A 14,920-nucleotide genomic window follows, 5' to 3' on the forward strand; every position below is an offset into this window, starting at 1 on the left:
GGCCCTACAAAATGTGGTAGATACCAGTCTCTGGTTTAGTATGTGATTGGACACATGTGTAGACCATGATGCTGTGAAAGCAAGTAATAGGTGGGCAGAAATTAGTGAGTTCGTTGGGGGCAGGTCGTCAAGGAACCCTGACAGCTCATCTCAGCCTTAAAGACCTGAGGAGATGCTAACCTGGCAGAGTTGGTGGAAGGGCGATCCCAGCAGAGGAAACATCTTGCAGGCAGGCCCCAAGTGAAGGAGCCCACCTAGTTCAAGGAGCAGACAGGTCAGTGTGGCTGGAGACTGGTGCTGAAGGTGGAGAACAGGGAAAGAAGAGGTGGGAAAAGTAGGCCTGCCATGTTAGACAGGCCCTGATCCCCAATCTAAAAGCCTCCAAGAGTTTCGAGCAAAGAAGGGGGTTATCAGGCAAGCGGATCTACAGTGACCTTGGCTGTAGTGTCGAGAATGGGTCAGACAGCTGGGATGGAAAAGAACGCTGTGGAGACAACCTATTAGCATAGAGGGCAGTTAAACCCTGGGAAGGGACGGCATTACCCAGCGGGGGCGGGGGAGAAAGGTCACAGCAGGGCCCAAGACCCTCATCTAAGCTCCCTCCAGACCCGTCATGCGGCTGCTTTGCTCCGTGAACCAACCACAGGCTGGTCCAGGACGAAAAATCATTTCTCTCTCACGCTCTAAATCCTTTCGCTTCTCTACGGGTACCTGCCCTGCCTCTGGCAGAAGAGCCGCGATTTTAAGGACCGCCCAGGCCGCCGCCGCCCGCCAGGTGATCGGGCACCTCAGTGAGGTCTTTTGTCTCCCTTACCCCTTTACCTCCGGATAACGGAGATAGCTCTCCTTCATTAAGTAATAAATAGTCTACTGCATAAATATGAACGATCCACGGCCCTGGATTACCAAACTCTCTTCCCGAAAGATTCATGGAGGTGGTGCCATTCCACGGAGGGTCCCCGCCAAGGTGAGATTCCAGGCCTGTCCTACCCAAGCCCCAGCGCCTTCACCACCACGCGGGATGTTGGAACACCCAAACCCAACAGCGGGATCCGGGAACGCGTCGGGGGGGCTCTCCCGAGGCCGACCCAAACGGCCACCCGCCCCCCGCCCCCAGGCTGGGACCCCCGAGCCCGACGCTCGGGCGAAGGACCAGGGCTCTCTGCCGCCGGGGAGGAGCGAATTGCCTCGGCCACACTACCCGCAGAGCGAGAAAGGAAGCGGCCAGCGACCCCAGCGACCCCGCCAATACCGCAGCCTGGCGAACCACCGCTGCAGACGGTGGATGCGGCCTTGGACTCCCATAAACCATGGCTACAGTAAAACCCCACCCTTCTCTTTGAAGGGCATCAATTTAAACCTATCAGAGCAAAGTGTCTGCAACTCACCGCCCAATTGAAATTTTTTAAAATCTGAAGGCGGTTCCGTCATGGAGTCCGTCAGCCCAATGGGAGAGGTGGAAATTTCCAGAAAGAACAGGACCAATGGGCGCGGCCAGCGCGGCCACGATTGGCGGACCAAGTGACCAATCACTGTCGCAGAGGTCCGCCCTTCCCTCCAATCATAGAGCTTGTGATGGGCGGAGCTTTTAGGGGAACGCCCAATCCCGAGATGCGGGGGAGGCAGGGTTCTCCATATTGTCCAATGAGAGAGAAGCAAAGATGATGGGCTAGACTTCCAGCCAATAGTAGGAAAGCTCAGAAAGACCCCTAGAGGAGCGCGACCAGTGAGCCAGAGAGGAAGGGGCGGGATTTGGGGGTCCCGGCAGCTTCTAGTAGGTTCCAGAAGGCGGCGCGTGCGGTTGGGAACGCGGAGCGGACGGAGTCTATTCAACTGGGTTCCGGGCCGGGCTATGGAGCAGGTGAAGGGGGAGGGGCGGGCTGAGGCCCGGAGCCGTTCGATGACCCGCCGAGGCCAGGCCGCGGGTGGAGGAGCGGGGCGGGAGCCCGATTGGGGCGGCCGGGGTGGGGGCCGGGGCCGCCGGAGCAGCTGAGGCGGCGAGGGCGTGAGGGCCGCGGCGGGCGGGCGGGCGGGGAGCGAGGGTTGGCTGTGGGGAGCGCGGGTTCGGCTCAGCGCCTGTCGCCACCCGACTTGGCGAGATGGGCTGGAAGACGTATCAGTTCGGCATAAGTCCGGCTCGCGGCGGGAAGAGGAGCCGCGGCCGGACTCCGGAGGTCTCTCGGGAAGTGGGTCCAGGCTGAGCAGGGGGATGGCGCCCTAGGCGCTGGGAGGGATGGAGGTGGGCGAGGGGCCTTGCGAAAGGCAGGAGGGATCGGGTCAACCTCTGGGAGTTCGTCATCTGAAAGGGGGATCAGAGATTGCGGACGAAGAGACTACCCAGGACTTGGCACAGTTAACTTGGAGGAATTCGGGTAGCGGGGACGGGAATACACTGGAAGTAGCTGATGGACTTAGTAGCCAGAAGTAGGCAAAATCCTACTTCTCTGCATCTGAAAAGGCCGGGATGGAAGAGTGTTTAGTGAAGGTATGACGAGCAGCAGGCCGACTTCTCATGATGCAGGAAAGGGGAGGGTGCAGCAAAAGTCCTTGGAATGAATTTCATCCCTACCAGTGTTTTTACAAACGTATGTGAGGCCCCTCCCCCTCCTCGTTTTTCTTTCTGTGTGCGTGCGATTCAAGAGTAACAGGACTGATACTTAACAAAACTTCGGTTTCAAATTGCAGAAGGAGGAATTAGTTGCTTAGAAAATTTAGAATATACAGATAAGCAGTAAGTTATTTAACTCCTCTCGGCATTGTTGGGGGGCCGAGTTTGAAGCTGCTGCTAGTTGCTTTCAGTGACTTAATTGTATCCTCTGTGGCCTGAGGGTTGTGAAAAGCCCAGAAAGGTTTTATTCAATTGGAAGCTGTTATTAGTCTGTAAAGATTGGGGGGAGTGGGGGGACAGCTCGGGTGTTCAGGTGTGATCTACAAAGTCGAATCTTTTGCCTTAGTATAGGTATTACTCTTTTAGCCAAACCTGGGGCCTCTTCGCCAAATTTTTAAAAATTAGAGTGGAAACGGAGAGTTTAATAAACATTTTGAGCTCTTGTGATAATTAAATTGTATCTGGGATTCAGTAGGCTGTGATATAGACAAGAGACAGAGGGCTGACGTGAGAAACACATTGCTGTGTTAAATTCAAGAAAAGCTCTCATCCCGCCGTTATCAAAAGAGGAAAAAATTTTTCTTAATCGCAATTGCCCGTTGTAGAAGTGTAGGTACAGGTAGACTGTGAGTGTCTAAACTCAGGGACTGCACGTTTACCATGCCCGTTGTACAAATGGCCTGGCATTTTACTCCAGGTGTGTTAGAACCTACTGTCTTGCCCCCATTCAATATGTAGCTTTTTTAAAAATTATTATTCTGAGATCCGTGTTTCAGTTTTAGGAAATATTCCTAAAGTTGGACAAATTTGAGTGTCCAAAATTGTGTTTTTTTAACTAAGCACCTTTCAAATAAATCTCATAGTGATAAACTTTTAAAATTTGACCCAGTACAGACATACAGCTGTATAACATGTCAGACAGAACAACTTACTGTATTATATGTACCACGTGCTGATATTTTCTATTCCATTTGATGTTTTAAAGTGCTGGTTGTGTACGAACTTGATTTCCTGACCTACTGCAGGTAGGTGCCCAGTTTGGAAGATGTTCTGTAGGATAGGCAAGACCTTCGCCTAGCTGTTCTCAGCTGCCTCGTGGTATTGAGTTTTTAAACTTTTTGCCTTCTGGCCAGCGTCTTGGTAGTTTCTTTTCCTTTTTTCTCATAGAACTTGTATCTCGAAGATCTCTGGCTGGTGGAGGTTCCCAATTGGTGTGCCTCAAGGTTCCAGTCATTTCTCGTACCAGAACTCTTCCTTGCGTCAGTGCACTGGGCCACGGGCTGATGATGGGTACCAAGAAAGAATGACTTTGTGTCTTGAGGGACACAGCTTAGTCTCACCAAGTGTGTATGCATTTGAGGGATGACCCTCCCCTCTTGTCGGGCTTCCTGGTTAGGAGAAGCCCTTTAATTAAGATCCTGTTCTGATAGGGCCAGGGTCACTTTATTAAACGTTTTGATGCATTCCTGCTGTTTTCATTCCAGATATTTGAGAGGATAGTGGATGGAACCACAAATAGTGTTGCTTTATTCTTCTTCATCCTTTTAGTAGCATATTAATACTTAAACATGACAAAAACTGTTTTTTTCTAGCTTTCCTTTACCCGTTAAGGAACAGACCAGTAATCTATCGTGTTGTGACATGTTACCACATGTGTAAGTGGAAACAGATTGTTCTTTGATCATAGGTGAGCGTCTTGATGCTCCTGGAGCCGGCAGGTTGCTGAAGCATGTATCAGTGCACGCTCAGTCCACTTCCTTCTTGGTTACCTCTTCCTGTGAGGAGTAACTAGGCCTGTGTCCAGTTTATCATTCCAACTGTGGAAATCCATGGCAAATAAATTTGTTTTTCCACAAAAGGAACTCATGAGTATGTTCTAGAGTGGCTTCATTAGCTCAAAGTAGAGACTTCTGGAAGAGTGGCTGGAGTTCTCACTGATCCACAGGGGAGCCAGCAAAGAACAGTGTCAGGCCGCTTCTTCCTGGTTATTTTTTCCTTGCTGGTTCCCAAAGGTGTGGGAAATGTAAATTAATGAATCTGTGATTTCTCTTTTCTGATCCATAAAGTAACCTGTTTATCAATAGCTGCGGAAAGGAGTGAGTACCCCTAAGAAACTGGGGCTAAAGAGACATTTTATGGAGAGAAACTATATTGGTTCCTTTTCTTCTCAGGTAAATGAGCTCAAAGAAAAGGGCAACAAGGCCCTGAGTGCTGGCAACATCGATGACGCGTTGCAATGCTACTCGGAAGCCATTAAGTTAGACCCCCAGAACCACGTGCTCTACAGCAATCGTTCCGCAGCCTATGCCAAGAAAGGAGACTACCAGAAGGCTTACGAGGACGGCTGCAGAACCGTGGACCTGAAGCCTGACTGGGGCAAGGTAAGCTGTGTGTGCGCTGAGGCTCCTCAGGTGCCCAGAAACTCCTTTTGGGGGCAGTTCTTAAATACCAGCCCTCCTGGCTTGCCTAGTTGCCTATCCCAAGAGACTCATAGTTGACTGTTCCCCTCCCCCCAGTATTCTTCCTACCTGTTTGAGATTGTTCCTCAGAGTGATGGCATGTTTCATCAAATCTGAGGTACCATCGGTTAAGACATGTCTTATTTTTTGTACTGCTAGGAAGGAAAACACTACCCAAAATTCTGACAACACTTAGGGTCGAAAGATGAACTGGGAGGGGGCAGGTGTGCACCTTAGATATTAGGCTGTGTTCTACAGGGTCGATGATATACCATTGCTGTATCCTGCTCCTCTTTCTATTTTTTCTTAGGCCTTCACGTGAATACCCACTTTGTTTCATGAAATGTAAAATAGATTTTTTTGAGTTCATCTTAGGAATTTACCGCTAGGTGTCTTTCATTTTGTATTTTTCTTTGCTGGTTTAAGGGCTATTCTCGAAAAGCAGCAGCTCTTGAGTTCTTAAACCGATTTGAAGAAGCCAAGCAAACCTATGAGGAGGGTTTAAAACATGAAGCAAACAACCCTCAGCTCAAAGAAGGTTTACAGAATATGGAGGCCCGGTTGGCAGGTAGGCAGGCACCACATACTGCTCTTCTCCTTTTATTTACTATTATTTTTTAATTGGGATTAACTTGGAGGCTCCCCTGTCCCCCAGTGTTGGTCTAGTAGGCTGTGTGGGCATAGTAACTGACTTCTAGTGACGTGCTTTCCTTTGTTTGAAACAGAGAGGAAATTCATGAACCCTTTCAACATGCCTAATCTATACCAGAAGTTGGAGAGTGATCCCAGGACAAAGATTCTGCTCGCTGACCCTACCTACCGGGAACTGATAGAGCAGCTGCGGAACAAGCCCTCCGACCTGGGCACGTAAGTCAAGGCGGCACCGTTTGTCTCTGGAAATGGACGTGAACGTTGTGCTTTCTTCCTGGGATCCTGTGGCAGGCGGTTCCCTCGACCGGACTGCAGGGTTTCTCCCTTTGTTTTTTCTCCAAAGAGCAGTAGGAGTTTATTGCTTTGTTTACTGTTTATTTGTATTTTTAGAAAGGGTCAGGGGGAGTATATATCAGAGTAATCTGGAGTGTTTGTTCTAACCCTCCTCTGCCTCTTCACTGCTCTCCTGCTGTGCTGACCTAGCACCAACCCTATCCTTTCTTTACACATAGGACCCCCTCTCTCTGTTGGTATATTGGAGTGGAAATGCAAGGTTGAAAGGATGTCAGATCTAAAGAGGTCTCTCCAAACCTTGTACTGCTATCTGTGACTGTCTGAATCCCTCTGGCTCCTGAGATCAGACAAAGTGTATCTATAACTCATTTCTCTGTGTATCTGCTGGCCTCAAGAAATAAATTTGGTCTGTGTTACCTCATTTTATATGGATATTTGAAGGGTTGAGTATTCCCCATTGGTAACTTTTAGTACAGGATCTAGGAACCTTCTCATGGGTGAGAAGCTTTTATATACAGTAATCTGGGCTTTAGCAGTAAATGGGGTTTAAGATCAGTTGTGGAGAGGACTAAGTGCTGTTTTTTTGTTTTTTTAACCAATACTAGGAAATTGCAAGATCCCCGGATCATGACTACTCTTAGCGTCCTCCTTGGGGTCGATCTAGGTGGTATGGATGAAGAAGAGGAAGTTGTGACACCTCCACCGCCACCTCCTCCCAGAAAGGAGACAAAACCGGAGCCAATGGAAGAAGATCTTCCAGAGAATAAGAAGCAGGTGTCTCGCTCGTTTTTTTTTTTTTTAACACTGTTTACTATCATGAATTTAGAAGAAACAGCCAAGTCAATTAGAAATATGTGTGTCAGGTGGGACCCTCTATAGGCTTTCCTTGGCTGTGATTGTTTTTTGAATGCTCAGTATGTGCTAAAGTTACTGTTGTTAATTAAAATGGTCAGGGGACTTCCCTGGTGGTCCAGTGGGTAAGAGACTGTGCTCCCGGTGCAGGGGGCCTGGGTTCGATCCCTGGTGGGAACTAGATCCTGCTTGCATGCTGCAACTTAAGAGTTTGCATGCCACGACTAAGAATCCACGTGCCGCAACTAAGACCCAGTGCCGCTGAAATAAATAAATAATAAATAAATATTTTTAAAATAAAACAGTATATTAAAAGGTCCACGTAACAAGCAGTTTCATAGGAATCGTGTACCTCAAAGTCTTGAGGCAGTGGAAGCTACTAGTCCATAGTCCCACAGCCACTGTGGTTCTGGCAATGTGGAAGTCAGCCAGGGCCAGCCAGTAAAGTTGTGTGTGGTCCTTGTCCTTGCGGAGATGCAGAAGAATGCTGTCTGTCATTCCTTATGCTTCTGTTTCCTGGTTGGATGTGGTGTGTAGTTGAAAGTTGTCTGTGTTGCTAAGTGAACAACTTTCGGTCTTCCAGAGCAGGAGGCATGTGCCTGAACGATTTTATTTCCCCTCTTATAAATGGGAACAGCAGATTGTTGCCAAATTTAGTACCTTTAAATGGGTAAGCGTTGGTTGTTCATGGTGCCTCAAAGCTGGAAAAAGGCCCTATAACGTGGGTGGTAGTGAGCTCTGCCGAAGACTCCTGCCACCAGGACAACCCCTTCTGCTCCTCACGCTCTCTGCGGATGTTGCCTGACAGCTCAGACCCTGAGACAGCATGCGACAGAAACGGAACTTGCTCAGCCTCTCAGAATTAAACCTAGCACAGAACTATGTTGTCCTCTCTGAAGTTCTTTCAAGCTGAAGGGATTTCCTCTCCCCTGAAGAAGCCCTCACTTGCTGAGAAAGATCCAGGAGAGTAGGTGGGATAGGGGGAGTTTCAGAGGAAGCAGAGATGAAAGTCTGTAATTTTTCATTCTAACGGCTGATACTTCACTGTGGGTGTGGAGAACCTGCTTCTGTAGCCTAGTCAGCTGTGCATGCTGCGTGGCACCTGTGACGTCACAGGCCCTTGCTCTCTTTGCCGTCGGGTTAGATGTGCTCAGCACTGACTTCTCCCACACCTCATCTAGGCACTGAAAGAAAAAGAGCTGGGGAATGAAGCCTATAAGAAGAAAGACTTTGACACAGCCTTGAAACACTATGACAGAGCCAAGGACCTGGACCCCACCAACATGACTTACATAACCAACCAAGCAGGTGAGACCCAGGACACAGGTGCAGGAGTTGTTACGTGGTCCTGGGGGTGAGGCATGGGCTGACTCTTCCTTTTTGACCCTCCTGCCTGGCAGCCGTGTACTTCGAAAAGGGCGACTATGGTAAATGCCGGGAGCTTTGTGAGAAGGCCATTGAAGTGGGGCGAGAAAACCGAGAAGACTACCGACAGATTGCCAAGTACACTTGACCGGGGAATGCCTTGAGCGGTGTGGAGGGTTCCGTGTCTGCATGGAGAGGGGCTGCTGGCTGCACAACATACTGTGTTAGCCGTGGGCTGGAAAGGAGGCTGCAGGATCCTAGATGGAAGGTGTTGGAGGGGCGTGGTGCCTGGGGCAGTGACGTGGGCCTTGTGTCTGGTTGGTTGCAGATGTTTTTTTCTCTGCAGGGGCTGACCTTGTCTGTGTTCTGCCCTTAGCAAATTCTTTTTTCTCTTGTCTTTGTCAGAGCTTACGCTCGAATTGGCAACTCCTATTTCAAAGAAGAAAAGTACAAGGATGCCATCCATTTCTACAACAAGTCTCTGGCAGAGCACCGAACCCCAGATGTGCTCAAGAAATGCCAACAGGTGGGTAGGGAATATGGGATGTTTTGCTATTTTTTGTTTTATTTGTTGTAGTCATTACTATTTAATGACAAATCTGTTGTCTTTGGTCATTGTATATGATGCTGCCCCTGTCACTTAATGATGACAACACGTGGGGAATAACTCAGTTTTTCTGCTGTGCCTTTTTTGCCGGCCAAGGTTTCCACCATAAATTCGTTGATGTCGAGGGTCCAGTGCTCTGACAGTGTTGTGGTTGTTATTGTAGTTTAAGTTTTTTCTTACCTTATACAACCGAATTATGTAGGGGAGTGATTTTATTCACAGAAAGATTAGGCAGAAAATTGAACTGTCAGTACGTACATCATTTTCATATAGGTCATATCTTTGTACCAAGTGTACATCAATACCGTTCATTCTGCTTCATAGTACGTACACCTTGATGATGAGGAATATAAAATTTTTTTTTTGAATTGAGGTAAAGTTGGTTTACAACATTATACTTCAGTTGTACAACATAGCGATTCAAAATTTTTGTAGATTATATTTTATTTAAAGATATTATAAAATATCGGTTCTTTTCTTTTTTTTTTTTTTTTTTTTTTTTTCTCGGTAAGCGGGCCTCTCCCTGCTGTGGCCTCTCCCGTTGCGGAGCACAGGCTCCGGACGCGCAGGCTCAGCGGCCATGGCTCACGGGCCCAGCTGCTCCGCGGCACTTGGGATCTTCCCGGAGCGGGGCACGAACCCGCGTCCCCTGCATCGGCAGGCGGCCTCTCAACCGCTGCGCCCCCAGGGAAGCCCTGGTTATATCCTTTGTGCTGTACAATATATCTTTGTAGCTTTCTTAAGCTATACATAGTTTGTAAGGAGTATGAAATAATTAAACCAAAAGTTAAATCTTGCCACTCTGAAAATTGAAACTCTAATCAGACTTTTTATTAGCCCAATGTTTATGAGAGTTTAAATGACTATTCCAAGAATTAATAATTTTTTTAGGCAGAGAAAATCCTGAAAGAGCAAGAGCGGCTGGCCTACATAAACCCTGACCTGGCCTTGGAGGAAAAGAACAAAGGCAATGAATGTTTTCAGAAAGGTACCTACAGCTCAGATGATGGAACTTTTGGATAAGAGCAGTGTAGATGTTGCTTTCTGTGCCTTGGCTGACTGTGGGGTAGATGCGCTCTGGTGGTGTGCTTTATTTTATTTTTTAAGTTTGTCTTTTCCATGTTCAGGGGACTATCCCCAGGCCATGAAGCATTATACAGAAGCCATCAAACGGAACCCAAAAGATGCCAAATTGTACAGCAATCGAGCTGCCTGCTACACCAAACTTCTGGAGTTCCAGCTGGCACTCAAGGTGAGGCTCTGGGAATGCGGAGCAGCTGTTAATGTAACCTGTGCGTGAGGAATGTGCTTTCCTCTTTCCATGTTTTCATCAGCATCAGCTTGATGTTCTTCTTTTGATCGTAGATCCAAGGTGGTGATGTACATGGGAAATCTGTAAAAATACAGGGCCTGTGTCTGCCCTGTCCTGGCCTGTGGATTTATTCGTGGTTGGGAGTATTGGGGAAAGTAGATCCTTTTCCCTCCCCTTTGTCCTTCCTTACATTTTTTGTTGTTTACCTTTTTAACATTTTAAGTGTATGGTGAGTGGCATCAAGTACATCCACATTGCTGTGCAGCCATCACCAACATCTATCTCCAGAACGTTTTCATCTTCCCAAATGCAAACTGCGTTTTCTAAACACTAACGCCCCAGCCTCTCTCCCAGTCCCTGGCAACCACTGTTGTATTTTCTGTCTCTCTGAATTTGATCGCTCTAGGGACCTCCTGTAAGTGGAATCATACAGTATTGGACCTTTTGTGTCTAGCTTATGTCACTTAGCATAATGTTTTCAAGATTCACGTTGTAGCATGTGTCGCACTTCCTTTTTCATGGCTGAATAATACTCCATTGTGTAGACCACCTTTTGTTCATCCATCCATGGACATTTGGTTGTTTCCACCTTTTGGCTGTTCTGGACAATGCTGCTGTGAACATGGGTGTACAGATATCTGTTTGAGTCCCTGGTTTCAGTTCTTTCAAGTATTTTATGCAACAGTGGAAGTACTATAGTTCTGTGCTTCATTTTTTTGGGGAACTGCCTTAACTTCCACAGCAGCTTTACCATTCTTTTTTTCTATACTCCAGTTAGATAGATCTGCTGTTGTCAGTAACATCAGGTATGGTCAGATATGATAATGTTCAACACTGAAGGAGTTACTCTCCATAGCTCTCTTGAACATGAGCTACTCTGTGCCTCTTGGTGATTTTTTAAACTGTTCTCTGGGAGATAAACCTGGACTATCTTGTGGGAACTAGACAAAATGTTATCTATCTAGACACACCAGTACCTGAGTCCATGATGGTTTTGTATGATGCCACTATCTTCTCAGTCCATCTGGCCTAGAGACATCACTGCTGCTGGTGGGACTGCACAAGGGGAATGTCAAAAGCAAGTTGGTTTGCAAAGCAAAGAATAACATTGTTAGTCACCTGAGAGGTGGAACAGGACTTCGCCAATCTGCAAATGGGAGGGAAGAATGAGTAGAATTGCTTCCAGTCTTAGAGCTTCTTGGTTGGGCCTCAGTGCACACACTACACTGCATAGCATTCTTTTCTCCGTAATTTTATGTTTTGAAGATATTTCAGACAAAAAGACACAGAATACCTATGTTTTCCGCCTTTTCTTCAACCATAAGCATCGATGCTTTTGGCGAACCATTTGTGAAAGGAAATGATACATTTTGGCACTTGACCTCTGAATTCCTGAGCATACATCTCCTGAAATGACTCTCCCTGTCCAGTCACAATCTTATTCGCACCTAATAATAGCAAAACTCAGGCTATAATGTCATCTGCTGTATGTTTATGTTCAGCTTTCCTTAGTTGTCTAAAAATAAAGTTTTAAAGTTGTCAATATCAAGGTTCATTCATTTCATCTGGTCATGTCCTCTAGTTTCTCAAACTAGAAGTTTCCCTACCTTTTCGGTTTGCGGGGGGGGGGGGGGGGTTTTTTTTTTTTTTTTTTATCATAACCTTAGCCTTTTGAAGAGTCCCAGCCCCCTTACATGAGATGGTCCATGATCTGGATTTGTTATCCCTTCTAGTTCTGCTTCCCTTACTTCTCTACTCTCCTTTTGCTGGGCCTGCTGTTAAATTACCAAGCTGCCAGGAACAACAGAAGCACTAGAGGGAGGAGGGATAAATTGGGAGATTGGGATTGACATATACACACTACTATGTATAAAATAGATGAGTAATAAGGACCTACTGTGTAGCACAGCGAACTCCACTCAGTGCTCTGTAATGGCTTTGTGGGAAAAGAATCTAAAGAAGAGTGGATATGTGTATATATAATAACTGATCTACTTTGCTGTACACGTGTACAGCACCTGTAAATCAACTATACTCCAATAAAAATTTTTTAAAAGTAGAACAGGGCTTCCCTGGTGGCGCAGTGGTTGAGAGTCCGCCTGCCGATGCAGGGGACACGGGTTCGTGCCCCGGTCCGGGAAGATCCCACGTGCCTCAGAGAGTCGGGGCCCGTGAGCCATGGCCGCTGAGCCTGCACGTCCGGAGCCTGTTCTCCGCAACGGGAGAGGCCCCAACAGTGAGAGGCCCGTGTACCACAAAAAAAAAAAGAGAAGCATTAGAACAAAAGCAGAGAATGTTCTGTAATGGCCCTGGGTGAACAGTTAGATTTGTAATTCCAAGTGATCAGTCTGCCCTAGGGTAGCTCCTCTAAAGGAATGAGCCTAATTCTTTTTTGCCTCTCCTCCCTAGGACTGTGAGGAATGCATCCAGCTAGAACCGACCTTCAGTAAGTGCCTTTCTGTGCTGTTTCTCTGTCCCCTGACTGGCCCCAGGGTTGAGAGAAGGAGAGAGCATATTCTTTGCCTGTGTGTCTTTTGGGTTTGTAACATTTAGGAGCTAGTGTCAGGCTGAGGAACAGTGGTGTTCAGATGAAGAGTTGAAAGAGCACCTTTCAGAAGTGTGTTTTAGGTGATGCCTCACCTCTCCCTTTCTGTCTGTAGTCAAGGGTTATACACGGAAAGCAGCTGCCTTGGAAGCGATGAAAGACTACACCAAAGCCATGGATGTCTACCAGAAGGCACTCGACCTGGACTCCAACTGTAAGGTGGGGCTGCTCTGGCCTTCAGTGAGCTCTCCCCTGCCTCCACGTGTCTGATTCTTCCCTCTCGCCTGTTTCTCTGTATGTCTGTCTTCCCGTCAGTGACCTCTGTTATCTTGGACCTGCTGCAGCAGTGAGCCAGGTAGTGCTAACACCCTCCACTTTTGGCTTTGCCGGAATGCAGGAGGCCGCAGATGGTTACCAGCGCTGCGTGATGGCCCAGTACAACCGACATGACAGCCCCGAAGATGTGAAGCGGCGGGCCATGGCCGACCCTGAGGTGCAGCAGATAATGAGCGACCCGGCCATGCGGCTCATCCTGGAGCAGATGCAAAAGGACCCCCAGGCGCTCAGCGAGTGAGTCAAGTTGGGGGCAGATGGCCTTCGAGGGAAGAGGTGGACAGAAGCGTTGAGAATGCACAACGTTGGCAGCAGTGTGATCTGAGTGGAATATTTGTAGCGTAGTTCTTACTTGCAAGGTTGGCAGGTGATAGTGAGCTGGAAGGATTTCATTTGTATACGTTAGTGGCGATGGCTTAAGTGGTTAGTTGGAAAGACCAGTTTTTCTGGGAGAATGGTCTCAGCTTAAACCTGTGTCCTTGGACTCCTTTGCAGCAGGACTGGTCAGGTTCCGAACAGTGGCAGAGGAGGCCCGTGTGGGTCCCCCTGGGCAGTCTCTGCCAGGACTCCCTTACCACCTCTTGTTGGTTGGTGGTGTCCAGGGGGATTTGTGTTGGTTGGGGCTTGCTCTACGAGCAAGTAGGAATTTTTACAGGTTGTCTCGTTTCAAATAACTTTGCCTCTTGTTTGTCAGACACTTAAAGAATCCTGTGATAGCGCAGAAGATCCAGAAGTTGATGGATGTGGGTCTGATCGCAATTCGGTGATAACTTGCTCATCATGCCCCTTCCCTTCGCCCTCACGTGGAAAGAGGAGCTGGGACCGCGGCAAGCAGCACGGAGCAGAAGGGAGAGAAGGGAAAACAAGTGAACAACTTATCTATATATTTATACAGACGTACGAGGAAGATTCAGAGACTTGTACTCGCGTATTCGTGCAGCCGTTGCCTCTGGGCCCTCCCAGCACACGCATGGTCTCCTTCCCCTGCCCCCAGTCGCTGTCTCAGCTGCTCTCCCATAGTTGGTTATTTTTTATTTGGGGCAGTGGGCTTGTAAGGGGAGGGGAGGGTGTTCTTCCCAACCTCAGGTCCCAACTGTCTTCACGTTGTTAACTCCACGTCCTCTTCTCCAATAAAACAAGCCAGTCAGGCGTGGTTATACACTGCTATGTCCCTGAGTGATTTTTTCGCCAAAAAACTTTGAAGCAGATGTCCTGTAGGAGTCACAGCCTGGATTGGGAGAGTTGAGTGCGAACTGAACACTGGGAACCAGGCCCGCACGCTCTCTTCCTTCCTGAAGGGTGGGGTGGGTGTGAGCTTGGCTGGGTTCCCTGGCCCAGCAAGGTGGCCACTAGGTGGTGCTGTCGCTCAGTGAACAACTGAAAGGGGACATGGAGGCTCCTGACCCAGAGTGGCTCCAGCTCCGGAGGGTCAGATGAACTTCCAGGTGATTCCCGTGCTGTCAGTTCTCCACCCTCAAATTGCAAAGCCAGAAACCAGTTAGATCCAGAGAACAGTGGGTCCCACTCAAGAACTGAAAACAATTTCTATTGCAAGAGACACTCTTCAGACCTCCTTTTTGGAAAGGTCAAATCTGTCAGCTGCTCTGTGTTAGTTGTATGTTAGTTTTAGTTCTTAACTCACTGATCTCAACTGACTTCAAAGTATGTTTTAATTACACTTTTCCACAGTTGAAACAAACTTTCTAAAAACCCTCTACTTGGACTGGGGTGGCTTCTGGGGCTGGACTAAAACTTCATTTGTTCCAGGAGTGCAGCTTTTGGGCTAGGAAGCTACTGAGGCCACCAGCTGGCTGCGCTTCTGCTGCCTTGACTGCATAGGCTGGCCTTCCCCTGGGAATCCCCAGCAGGCCTCCCCCATCTGGGTGGCACAGTC

General features: G+C 48.0%; 1 protein-coding gene across 1 annotated transcript; it reads left to right on the forward strand.

The window, feature by feature from the left end:
* The first annotated feature begins 1,789 nt into the window (after positions 1-1,789).
* STIP1 (stress induced phosphoprotein 1) lies at positions 1,790-14,190 on the forward strand. The gene is made up of 14 exons (XM_029209117.1): positions 1,790-1,861; positions 4,780-4,989; positions 5,494-5,635; positions 5,793-5,934; positions 6,618-6,786; positions 8,046-8,172; positions 8,265-8,367; positions 8,635-8,755; positions 9,728-9,824; positions 9,964-10,088; positions 12,558-12,594; positions 12,809-12,912; positions 13,091-13,263; positions 13,721-14,190. The coding sequence occupies exons 1-14, from the start codon at positions 1,853-1,855 to the stop codon at positions 13,791-13,793; spliced, it is 1,632 nt and encodes a 543-aa protein (XP_029064950.1). The 5' UTR covers positions 1,790-1,852; the 3' UTR covers positions 13,794-14,190.
* Positions 14,191-14,920: the final 730 nt, after the last annotated feature.

This window comes from Monodon monoceros, unplaced genomic scaffold (assembly GCF_005190385.1).
Source record: "Monodon monoceros isolate NGI ecotype Baffin Bay Population unplaced genomic scaffold, NGI_Narwhal_1 Super_Scaffold_7, whole genome shotgun sequence".
Lineage (NCBI taxonomy): Eukaryota > Metazoa > Chordata > Mammalia > Artiodactyla > Monodontidae > Monodon > Monodon monoceros.

Bases quoted from the DNA above. Each gene is read 5' to 3' on its own strand.
- STIP1 (XM_029209117.1), top strand. The intron at 9,825-9,963 runs GTACCTACAGCT...TTCCATGTTCAG, and splicing joins CAATGAATGTTTTCAGAAAG to GGGACTATCCCCAGGCCATG. The intron at 12,913-13,090 runs GTGGGGCTGCTC...GCCGGAATGCAG, and splicing joins ACCTGGACTCCAACTGTAAG to GAGGCCGCAGATGGTTACCA.